The sequence below is a fragment of the Panthera uncia genome (genome assembly GCF_023721935.1).
Source record: "Panthera uncia isolate 11264 chromosome A1 unlocalized genomic scaffold, Puncia_PCG_1.0 HiC_scaffold_17, whole genome shotgun sequence".
NCBI lineage: Eukaryota > Metazoa > Chordata > Mammalia > Carnivora > Felidae > Panthera > Panthera uncia.
In genome coordinates this window covers 92,565,719-92,578,501 of record NW_026057577.1, presented here as the reverse complement: position 1 = coordinate 92,578,501, position 12,783 = coordinate 92,565,719, and the positions used below count along the sequence as shown (strand labels likewise).

Here is a 12,783-nt window from a genome sequence, read left to right as displayed (position 1 = left end):
TGTGTGTGTGTGTGTGTGTGTGTGTACGTACCACATCTTTATCCATTCATCAGTCAGTGGACATTTGGGCTCTCTCCATAGTTTTGCTATTGTTGATAATGCTTCTATAAACATTGAAGTACATGTACCCCTTCCAATCTGTATCTTTGTATCCTTTGGGTAAATACCTTATAGTGCAATTGCTGGATCGTAGGGTAACTCTATTTTTAGTTGTTTTTTTTAATATGAAATTTATTGTTAAATTAGTTTCCATACAACACCTAGTGTTCATCCCAACGGGTGCCCTCCTCAGTGCCCATCACCCACTTTCCCCTCCCTCCCACCCCCCATCAACCCTCAGTTTATTCTCAATTTTTAAGAGTCTCTAATGGTTAGGCTCCCTCCATCTCTAACTTTTTTTTTTTTTTGAGGAAGAATTCAGTCTTCTAAATTCCACACTACAGATTTTTATTTGCATTTAAGTGTTATCCATGTAAGGTAAAATTGAGGATACTTTCTGTGCTGTATCTTCAAATTAGGATTTCTAGAGATCAAGAGATTCCTATTAGAACCCCCTTAAATACCGAATTGAGAATCATGTGTTTGTCATTTGTTCCATGTATTTATTTTATATATTTATATTTAGGTAGGTTTATATTTTCTAATATTATAAATGGCAGTTTCCACTAGACCTTAACATGTCTTTTGCTTCCCAGTGGCTTGACACTTGGTATCTCTGTGTTTTAGCAATATCGGAAACTGAGCCAGTCTTACTATCCACTCCTGGAGTGTCTCACCCAGGACCACATGAGCTTCATCACCAACTTAGAGCCTCCTGTACTGTTGTATGTTCTCACATCTATCTCCGAGGGACTCACTACTCTTGGTAAGTATTGTGGAGAACATGATTTCCAGAGGAAAAACTTGATTGTGGTCTCTTAATGTATGTGCTTACTAAGATGATCATCCTACAGACAGGAAAAAATTATGTACCCAAACTAAGAGATTATTTCATAATTATTGCTTGCAAGTGAGAAAATGCCTTTTTGTATTTTGATGTACAGCTTAATTTTTAATCCGTTTAAAGGTATAATTTATACACATTGATTTTAAGTGAACAGTTAGTTGTTCAGTGACTATAACAAATATATATACACAGTCGTGAACCATCACAACTGAGATATGGAACATTTTCTTCACCACAGAAAGCGCTCTAGTGCCCCCTTCTAATCAGTCCCTTCCCCCTCACTCCAGCCCCAAGGAACCACTGTCTACTTTCTTTCACTATAGTTTACCTTTTCCAGAATTTCATCTAAGTGGAATCCTATGATGTATATACCTTTCTCTTTCGTTTAGCATAACGCCTTTGAGATTCTTCCATGCTGTTTTGAAAGTCAGTTTATTCCTTTCTGTTGCTGAGTATTATCCCATTGTGTGGAATACTACAACTTATCTATTTATATATTCACCAGCTGATGGACTTTTGAGTTGTTTCCATTACTTGGTTGTTTTGTACAGTGCTACTGTGAATGTACAAGTCTTTCCGTGGACAGGTAGTATTTCTCTTGGGGAAATAGCTAGGAGTGGGATTTTTGAGTTGTATGCTAAGTGTATTTTTAACATTATAAAAAAATTGTGACACTGTTTCCCAAAATGACTGCACCATTTTGCTCTCCCAACAACGTTTGAGGGTTCCAGTTTCCCAGTAACCTCCCTAACACTTGGTATTGTCAGTCTTTTTAATCTTAGCCATCCTAGTGGGAGTTAAGAGGAATCTCATGATGTTTTTAATATTTCTTTCACTACTGAATAGTGATTTGAACATCTTTTCATGCTTATGGGCCATTCATGTATCTTCTTTAGTGAAGTATTTGTTTGAATCCTTTACCCATTTTTTTAAACTGGGTTATTTATCTTGTAAACATATATTAAATATTCTGGATACAGATCCTTTATCAGATATGTGTTTTGAAAATATTTTTTCAGGTTTGGCTTGTATTTTTATTTTCTAACAGTCTCATCTTATTATAAGAGCAAAGTTTTTTTTAATTTTGAGGCAGTCCAATTTACTTATTTTTTCTCTTATGGTTCATGTCTTTTGGGTCCTATCCTAAGAAATCTTTGCTTAACCCAAGGCCAGACAGGTGGTTTTTATGTTTTCTTCAGAAGTTTTATAGTTTTTGATCTTATGTTTAGGTCTGTGAACCATTTCAACTAAACTTTTTGTATATAATATTATGTATGAGACAAAAGCTGTTTTTTAGCATACAGTTATTCAATTGTTCTAGCACCTTTTGTTGAAGAATGTTCTTTCCTTATTGAATTACTTTGTGCCAATTCTATACTGTTCTGATACTTAACTTTTGTCCTAACTTTCTGGTACATCTTGAAATCAGAGAGTATAGCCCTCTAATTTTGTTTTTCTCTATTTTTTTTTAATGTTTATTTATATTAGAGAGAGAGAGAGAGAGAGAGCGCAAGCACGGGAGAGAGAGTAGGCACTCGGCTGTCAGTGCAGAGCCTGACATGGGACTAAATCCCACAAATTGTGAGATCATGACCTGAACTGAAATAAAGAGTCAGACACTTAACTGACTGAGCCACCCAGGTGCCCCTGTTTTTCTCTTTTAAAGTGGTCTTGGCTATTCTGGGTCCTTTGTCTTTTTATATACACCTTAGTGTCAATTTGTCAGTTTCTCGTTAGAAAAAATAAATGAATAGGGGAATTTTCGTGGGGATTGCGTTGAATCTCTAGCCCAATTTGGGGGCAGTTAACATATTAGCAATATTGAACTTTCAATTCCTGAAAATGGCATATCTGTCCATTTATTTAGGTCTTCCTTAATTTTTCTCAACAGCATTTTTGTAGCTTTAAACGTATGACTCTTGTACTTATTTTGTTATAACTACGTATTTTATGTTTTTATGCTATTGTACATGGTATTGAATTTTAATTTCCCATTGTTTTTGGCTACTGTGCAGAATTGCAGTTGATTTTTTTTGTATGTTCACCATATATCCTTCAACCTTACTAAACCCACCTATTAATTCTGGTAGTTTTTGTAGATGTCTTAAGATTTTCTGCATAGATGTACCTACAAATAAAGACAGTTTCATCTCTTCCTTTCCAGTCTGTATGGCTTTTTTTTCCTTGCCTTATCACACTGGCTAGGGTCTACAATACAATGTTGAGTAGAAGTAATGATAGCAAACATTTTTTTCCTTGTCTCCAAGGAAATGTCTCCATTCATTCTTTCACCATTCAGTCTAATGTTAGCCATAGGTTTTTATATAGATGCTCTTTTATCTTGTTGAAAAAATTCCCTTATTTGTGGTTTTCTGAGAGTATTATCATGAATGAATATTGAATTTTATCAAATTATTTATCTACATCTACTGAGATGATTATATGGCTTTGCTTTTTTAATACATTACATAATGTTAATCATCACATTGATGGGTATTTGAATGTAAAACCAGCCTTGCATTCCACACTAGGTTGTAACACATCCTTCTTATATGTTATTGAAATCGACTTTCTAAAATTTTGATACAGATTTTTTACATCTATGTTCATGACAGATATTGATGTGTTCTCAGTAGTTTTTCTATAGTTCTTCTTCCGTATCTTGTACTCTTTGTTCTTCTGTATCTTTGCCTTGTTTTAGTGTCAGTCTAATGCCATCATAAAATGACTTGAGGATTGTTTCCACCTCTCCTATTTTCTTAAAAAGTTTGTGGAGAATTGTTATTAGTTCTTACTTAAATGGTTATCAGATCTCCTTAGTGAGGCCTTTAAGCCTAGATTTTTTATTGTTGTTAGTAAGTTTTTTTAACTACAAATTAAATTTTTTCATGGATACAGGACTATTCCACTTATTTATTAGATCTGGCGTAGCATTTGGTAGTTTGTATCTTCAAAAGAATTTCTCCATTTCATCTGAAGTTCATCTGACATTGACATAAAATTGTTCATAATATCCCATTGTTATACAATATGATTTGAGCAAGGTCTGTAGTGATTCCCCTCTTCCATCCCTGAAATTGACAATTTGTGTCTTCTCTCTCTTTTTTTTTTCTCATTCTGGCTCTAGATTGATCAGTTTTATTGCACAGAACCAGCTTTCAGTTTTCATTGAATTCTCTTTTATTTTTCCATCTTTTATTTCATTAATTTCATATATGGCCTTTATTATTTCCTTCCTTTAGTTTACTTTGCTTTTTCTTTTCTTAATTTTGTCAAGTAGATACGTAGATAACTGATTTTAGACCTTTCCTCTTTGCTAATATACACATTTAATGCTTTCATCTAAGCACTGCTATAGCTATTCCTCACAAAAATTTTATATATTTTGAGATTTTTTTTTCTATTCCATTCAAAAATATTTTCTAATTGTCCTGCTGAATTCTTCTTTTATCAGTGGATTGTTACTTAGAGGCACAGGGTTTTTAATTTCTGTATATTCACAGGTGTTCCTGATATCTGTTACTGATTCTAGTTTAATTCCATTGTGGTCATAGGAAATACTCAGCAATTTTTATAATCTTTATATTTATTGCATCCTTTTTATGTTCAAAATACGATGAATGTGCCATGGGCACTTGAAATAACTGTGCATTCCACTGTTTTTGGGAAGAATGTTCTATGGTGGTCTAATTGTTCAGATTTTCTATATTATTACTGGTTGTTTGTTTTCTACTTATTCTATGAACCACCAAGAGAGAAGTGCTGAAGTCTGACTATATAGATTTTTCCATTTCTCCTTTCAGTTCTATCAGTTTTTATATAAAGTATTTCAAAGCTTTGTTACTAGATACATAAATATTTAGGATTGTTATGTTCCTTTGGTCATTTTCCCCTTTATCATTATGAAATGACCTTCTTTATCTCTTGCAATACTCTTCTTTTTTTTTTTTAATACTCTTTCTTCTGAAATCTACTTTGTCTGATATTACTAGCCTCTCCAGCTTTCTTTTGATTAGGTTGCCTCTTTTTCTATCATTTCCCTTTTAATCTTTCTGTGTCTTGTAGACAGCAGGTATTTTCTATTGCTAGTATAACAAATTTGTACAAGCTTGGTGGCTTAAACTAATGTACATTTATTATCTTATGGTTCTTTAGATCATAAATGTGACATGGGTCTCACTGGGCTATAAAATGAAAGTGTCAGCAGAGCTGTGTTCCTTTCTAGGACCAAATCCATTTCCTTGCCTGTTCCAGTTTCTGGAGACCACCTAAATTCCTTGGCTCATGGCCCCCCTTCATCTTCAACACCAGCAAGATTGCATCTGTAACCATTCTTCTATAAATACATCTCCCTCTAAATCTGACCTCTCCTGCTTCTCTCTTTTACTTTTAAGGACCTTTGGGATTACATTGGGCCTACCCAGATAATCCAAAATAATCTCCCTATGTTTCGCTCAACTAATTAGCAATCTTAGTCCACCTGCAGTCTTATTTATTCTTTGCTGTATAATCTAACACATTCACAGGTTCTGGGAGTTAGCACATGAACGTATTTGCCAAACAGACAGCTTATAGGTGGGTCATATTTTTATATCAAATCTCACTGTCTCTGCCTTCTAATTAGTGTTTCAACCATTTATATTTAATGTAACTACCAGTGTATTTGAGTTTAAATCTATAATATTGCTACTTGTTTTCTTTTTATTTGGTCTGAACTTTGTTTCTTTTTTCTTTTTTTTCCTGCCTTCTTTTGGTTAGGATTAATTACATCTTTCTTATGAATCCATTTTATACCCCCTATGAGTTTATTAGCCAGACTTTTTTATTTTTAGTGGTACTCTAGGGTTTATAATCTACACCTTCAAATAATATCAGCACAGTTTGCCTTCAAATAATCACAGTCTACCTCTTTCCCGCTATCTCCATTCCTTCTGGAACTACACATGTGTTGTATATCTCTGTTATTATTCGAAGACTGGATGGGAAGGACTCCTTTACAGATCTCCAGAACTGTCTCTTTGTATAGCTCCCACTCTCTGAAACTCTGTCCCATGAGTTCTAGCTGCCTCAGTCTCCCCAAATTCAAACTGTTTCTCTTCAACTCAGTGAGACTGCTTAGCTCAGTTTGGGTTCCCCCTTCCTGGTCTGTAGCCTGGAAACTACTTGGGGCAATAAGCTTGAGCAATCACATCATTTGTTTCCCTCCTCTCTGGTTTAATAGCCCTGTACTGCTTGTTGTGCAATAATTGAAAAATGTTGTTTCATATTTTTGTCCTGTTTTCTAGTTGTTTATGGCAGAAGGAAAAATTCTCATAGCAGTTAATCCTTCAAGGACAGAAACTGAAGCCTTGTCTTTTCTTATTACAGTTTGGCTTGACATTCTTTTAACTCACATCATAGTAATACTTGAAGATTTTGAATTAGTTGCAGGTGGCTATATTGCTCTCAAAGTGTGGTCTCAGGCCTGGAATCTGCATTTCAACAAGGCTCTCAAGGGAGTCTTGATGAAGTGGCATTAGGGAGGGAGTACTGAGCGTGGATGTAAGTCCTGGTGCTACCACTTACTAATTGTATGTTTATGGACATGTACTCTGTGCCTGATGCTGTCATAGGTGTTTTCAGGTGGGTACTTCAGCCTTGTCATTCTCAGAACCACTGTGCCTACCAAAACTGGGTTACATACTCTGTGTGTCCTTATTTCCTACTTGATTGCAGTTTTCTGAAGGACAGAAACAGTGTCTTGAGGCACCACTTTATTCCCAGTGCCTAGCATATAGTAAGTGCTCAGTAAATATTTATTAAGTTAATTGAGTAATGTTATTTTCATTATATTTCATTATACAGATGAGTAAGCTGTGGCTCAGGGAGGTCAAACAACTTGCAGAAGGTTACACAACCAATAAGTGCCTGATCTAGGAGTCTTTCTGACTCGAAAACCCATTCCTCTTCGCCTCACCACCCTGCCCTAGATGTATCTAATCTTCAAGAAAAAGGACTATCAAAAGTACCCACTTGGGTTTCTCCTTTTCCAACAATAATAGATCTGCAAAGAGGCATTTATAGTTATCGTTTGGGTTACAAGCAGGCTTCAGTTCTACTTTAGCCTCTGGAAAAACTGAGACGGAAGCACAAAAAAAAAATTGAATCAGTGATAGGGTAGTAACTCACCTAATATGCTTAACATGATATTAACAATTTTTGGTTATCCTCATTCATCAGCATTTTTAGTTTCAGGCAAGCTGTAATGTGGGGAAAGAGAAAGGTGAATGAGAAAAGTGACTATATTTTCTTTTTATTTTTTTAAAGTTTATTTTAAGAGAGACAGAGACGGTGTGAGTAGGGGAGAGGGAGAGAGAGAAGAAGCCTGACCCAGGGCTCGCACTCACAAAACTGTGAGATCATGACCTGAGCTGAAACCAAGAGTCAGATGCTTAACCAAATGAGCCACCCAGGTGCCCCTATTTTCTATCTTTTTATTACCCAGCCACCATCACCCCCCACCACACTCTTACATATAGAAACCATTCTCTTACATATAGAGACCAAGTGCAGAACTTACAAAAAGCTGCTCTTAATAATAGTGACACTCAAGTCATTCATTAAGTACCAATTATGCACATACTATGTACTTGGCAGTACTAAAGGGAACAAAACAGAGAAGGTCCCTGCTGATGTGAAGCTTTTACTCTAGAGGGAAAAGATAAACAATAAATACATGACCACACACACACACACACACAAACACGCACACGCACACACACACACAAGAAAAAGTCAGGTCATTGCAAGTGCTAAACAAAGACTTAAAATGGGATAATGACTGGAGAATGATCAAATGTGGCTTCTTTAGAAGTGATCAGGGAAGGCCTCTGAAGATTAGCTGGGGCAGCAGTGAGGGTCATTCCAAGAAGTAAAAGATAGCACAAAAGGCAAAAACAAGAAATTGTGAGGGCAAGTGAAAATTTGAACCAACTGGAAGCCACCAGACCTTTCCTCATCAAGGCCACTATTAATAAAATGTTCATTATGAATAGAATATGTTGTTATTTTGAACACATTCTTGAATTAGATTAAGTGGTATGAATATAACATGGAAACAAGACATTCAGGAAATATTTAGAAACTTAGAGACCTTGTACACTAGTTTCTCCCACCAAAAACATGCTAAAAGTAGAAGACAGCTAGCTATGAGTTTGCCAAACAAAATGATGGGCTTTGTATTTAAGGGACTGAAACCGCCAGGAAAACAGATGGAAAGTGAAAAGGGGGAAGCCTGCTCTGTGTTGAGCACTATGTTAACAGTCTTTACACACTTTACTTATTTCTCACAAGACCTTGCAAAGTAGGTGGTATTAAGCACATTTTACAGAGTTGCAAATTAAAGCCCCATGAAGTTAAACATCTAGAAAATACAGACAGATTCAAATCCAGAGCCACCTATTTCCAAAACTGTGCACCACCCAGACAGGCCTTTCGTTTCTGAAATTGCCTTTCACACTGTATTTTTCTAAGACCTCCTTCCTCTCTTCTGCCATGGTGAGAAATTTTGAGCCAAAGCCAAATTTTAGCTCAGCCCCATTATTATTCTCCTGACTCAGTCAAGCAACTCTTTCCTATACAGTTAACTTTTCAGAACAGTTTTCCATGATGGGTCCTAGTGAACAGGAGGCTTATTAATGATGCATGTGCTTCCTGTGGAGACCTGTTGCAGGAGAAAAGGAGCATTTGGTTTTAATGCCAAACAACAAGTTGCTAGAGAGAACAAAGTGACCATTCGACTTAAACATTGTGTCTAAAATTGTCTACATTGCAGTCCGACTTCAGCTCAGGTCATGATCTCTGGGCTCATGAGTTCAAGCCCCACATCAGGCTCTGTGCTGACAGCTCAGAGCCTGGAGCCTGCTTCGTATTCTGGGTCTCCCTCCCTCTCTCTCTCTCTCTGCCCCTCTCCTGCTCATGCTGTCTCTCTCTGTCTCTCAAAAATAAACATTAAAAAAAATTTTTTTAATTGTCTACATTGCAGATAAATCCTTTTTTTTTTTGGTCATTTTTTTTAATGTTTACTTATTTTTGAGAGAGAGAGAGAGAGAGAGAGCAAGCGGGGGAGGGGCAGAGAGAGATGGAGACACAATCTGAAGCAGGCTCCAGGCTCTGAGCTGTCAGCACAGAGCCTGATGTGGCGCTCGAACCCATGAACCATGAGATCATGACCTGAGCCGAAGTCAGATGTTCAACAGGCTGAGCCATTCAGGTGCCCCGAGTGAATCCTTTTTTTAAAAGAGTCTGAATACTGGGACTCCTGGGTGGCTAATTCGGTTAAGTGTCAGACTTCGGCTCAGGTCCTGATCTTGTGAGTTCAAGCCCTCCATCAGGCTTGCTGCTGTCAGGGCAGAGCCTACTTCAGATCCTCTGCCCCCCTCTCTCTCACGCCCCGACTTGTGCTCTCTCAAAAAAATAAATAAAACGTTTTAAAAAATTTAACAATTCTGAATACCAAGAACCAGGACAAAATATGAAAATTCATGACTTCTGCCCATCCTTTTATGTCAGGAGAGTTTCATTATTTGAATCTCACATTATAGCTTGAGCTGCAAATAAAGAAAACCAATAATAATACATAGTCCTCAGCACTATTCATTCTGTTTTTGATCAAACGGCCCTTGATCCTTATGATTCTACACCTTTCAATCTACCCTAAAATAACATTTATCCGTTTCAAAGTCCCCAACCATAAATCAGCCATAATGGAATCTCTTCTTCTTGCTTTTATTGCAAGGATATATGTTCCAACCTTCATGTCTAAAGTGTTTACCTGGCTTTTTCATAGCTGACTCAGTAGATTGGAACCTTTTAATGCAACCTGCATGGCATGCGGTCACCAAATCTATGTGAAATCTTTATAATTTTTGTATGATTGATAGCATATTGCTCTTTACTGGTGAGGGAAACCATATCTATTTCCTGCTCGCTTCCTTTTGTAGATATTAAGTTACTTAATCCATTTACTTTCATGATTGGGACTTCAAAAGTAGAAATGTGAAGGAAAAGAGAAAAGCAACCAAGCTCAACCAGTCTGTACCTGATTCTTAGGCCTAGATCTTTTCCACTACATTATACTACCTCCTGGAATTATAAAATCTAATCTTCCTTTTCTGCACAGCAACCCAGATAGTGGGGAGAGATAAACGATTAATCCATCAATCAAATGCCCTGATTTTGGGAGAAAAAGAGCCCCTTTCTTAAGAGGAAAATATAGCACCACAATTTGCTTGTATATATAGCTTCCATAGCGCTATGGTTTCCCTAAGCTATTGTCCGTTCCCATCTTGTAGACCTTCATTCATCCCCTACTGATCCTGCACCAACTACTATTATCCTCTATTTTATTTTTTTATTTACTTTTAGGGTTTATTAATTTACTTTGAGAAAGAGACAGGGAGGGAGGGGCAGAAAGAGAGGGAGAGAGAGAATCCCAAGCAGGCTCTATGCTGACAGCACAGAGCCTGACACAGGACTAAATCTCATAAACCTGTGAGATCATGACCTGAGCCAAAATCAAGAGTTGGACACTTAACTGACTGAGCCACCCAGGCGCCCCTGTTATCCTCTGTTTTAAATGCATTTATCTATCTGTATGTCAGAACTTTCCACCAAGCCTACCTCTTTCTATTTCTTATGCCATTTCTCTCCAAAACAATTTATATGAAAGAGTTTGTAAACTGTGGTGTTCTGTCGTTCTAGGTATTATTACTAAATACAACTCAAGACCTATAAAACCTTCCTCAGACTTGCTTTGCCTACTAACATTGCACCTCTAATCTAGGAAAGGCACGTGTGTCTCAAAACCTCAGAGATTCATAAAATGAATAAGAAATTAATGACTGCCTTAGGAAGTTTATAATCTGCTGGTTCCCAGCCCTACTCTCCCTGTCTACTTTCCTCATCTGCATTTACCATTTTTGCCATTTTTGAATGTTTTTAATTGTTCCTCTTGTCACTTCTGTTACTGATCATAAACTCCCCCAGGATCGTGTCTGTACATTATTACCTTTGGCCAAAAAATCTGGGCAGTGTCATTCTATGAATCAGAACCATGAACTTTGTTGGATAAGCTCTTTATCTCCGAAATCCATTTTTTTTTACTGAAAAATGCAAATAACAACACCTACTATATACAAAGTAATTGTTAGAAGTAAGTGAATAATAACTCTAATGTACAAAGTAGATAGTCAATAAATGGTTGCTACATCATGTCACTTGCTTGCTTTAAAAAAGAAGCCTTTAATAACACCTCTGTTGTCTTTCAAATTAAATGTACTGTCCCAGCTCACTATTGGATGCCCTCAAGGAAGACACCAACCTACTTTGTCAGCCTTCTCTCTTATGACTCCCTATATATTCTCTCACTCATCCCAAAAGTCATACTCCCTGAATACACCCTCCTCTTTTCAACACGAGGGCAAACTGGTAGTAATTGTCATCTTTTGAATCCATTGTGTTTTAACAAAGTGTTTGATGGTTACATGTATTTTTGCTTAAAACCTGATTTTGTTTAATGTGTATTAATTTTCATGGTTAAAAGTATAAATCTAGAACTTCAGCTCCTTGTTTATTTTCAGACAGTGGCTCCACAGTCATCCAGCCGTGTGGCATTGGACATGTCATTTAATCCCTCACTATTCTTGCCTGTAAATGGAGATAATAACAGTTACCATCACAGAGCTATTGTGAGGATGCACAATAATTTGTGTAACTAACACAGTAAACTGTCAGTAAATATCAGCTGTTTTTATTCTGAGACTTTCTAGTTGTTTTCTTCTCATTCAACTCTGCAAGTTATTTTACAAATGCTGAGAAAGGTTAACTGGTTCTTTCAGAGTAACAACATAGCAAGTCATTAGAAAAGATGAGATTTGAAACCAGAGCTGTCTGACTCCAAAATCCCTAACTTCCCACCACACTGTGCACATTGTGTGAATCTCTCTACCTGAAAAATGTCCTTCCTTATATCTAACTGAAATAACTTTCCCAAGCCCGTCTTAGGTTCTGTCTCCTTCGTAAAGTCTTTTTGATCCCCATCCAAATGTGATGTCTTCCTCAAAATCCGCCCAGCAGTGTGTCGCTCATTCTTGGCTAGCACTGAGCAGCAGTGACTTATGTACTGAATCACGAGCTCTTTGACCAGGGTAGAGGTTTCCCCTGAAAGAGAGCATTTTGCACCAAGTCCACACCCTGTTTCCTCTGCAGCAGAGCACTTTGCACCAACAGATGTTTAATAAAGTCACTTGAGTTGAACAGACGATCGTTGAGGTCACAAATGGAAAATTCTGTCCAATTCAATCCAGGAGTCAGTTACTTAACTAACACGTCTCTATACCAGGTCTTGTAGTAGACACTGGGTTCAAAGAGATAAGCAAGGTAAAATCCCTGCCCTCAAGGAGTTTTACAATTTGATAAAAGTGCTTTGAAACCAGAAAGTGGTTTTTTTAATCGGAGGCATTATAATTAATCAGATGAAAACTCACTTAGTAATGCGAAGGAATTCTCATTTATTGTTCGTACAGATACAGTTGTCTCCTCCAGCTGCTGTACCAGTTTAGACTACATCGTCACCTACCTCTTCAAGCACATAGCAAAAGAGGGCAAGAAGCCACTTCGATGCAGAGAGGCCACCCAGGCCGGTCAGAGACTCTTACATTTTATGCAGCAAAATCCAGATGTCCTACAGCAGGTAACTGGTGGTCGGTCACCTGACTTAAGAAACAGTTTCCCAGGGGCGCCTGGGTGGCGCAGTCGGTTAAGCGTCCGACTTCAGCCAGGTCACGATCTCGCGGTCC

General features: G+C 37.3%; 1 protein-coding gene across 3 annotated transcripts in view; it reads left to right on the top strand.

Annotated features, from left to right (window-relative positions):
* RANBP17 (RAN binding protein 17) overlaps positions 1-12,783 on the top strand; it is a 330,781-nt gene that overhangs the window by 288,609 nt on the left and 29,389 nt on the right. For all 3 annotated transcript variants that reach the window (XM_049647789.1, XM_049647786.1, XM_049647787.1), the window contains 2 exons: positions 727-865; positions 12,511-12,677. In XM_049647789.1, the coding sequence (XP_049503746.1) occupies positions 727-865; positions 12,511-12,677 (306 nt within the window). The remainder of the gene's footprint in view (positions 1-726; positions 866-12,510; positions 12,678-12,783) is intronic.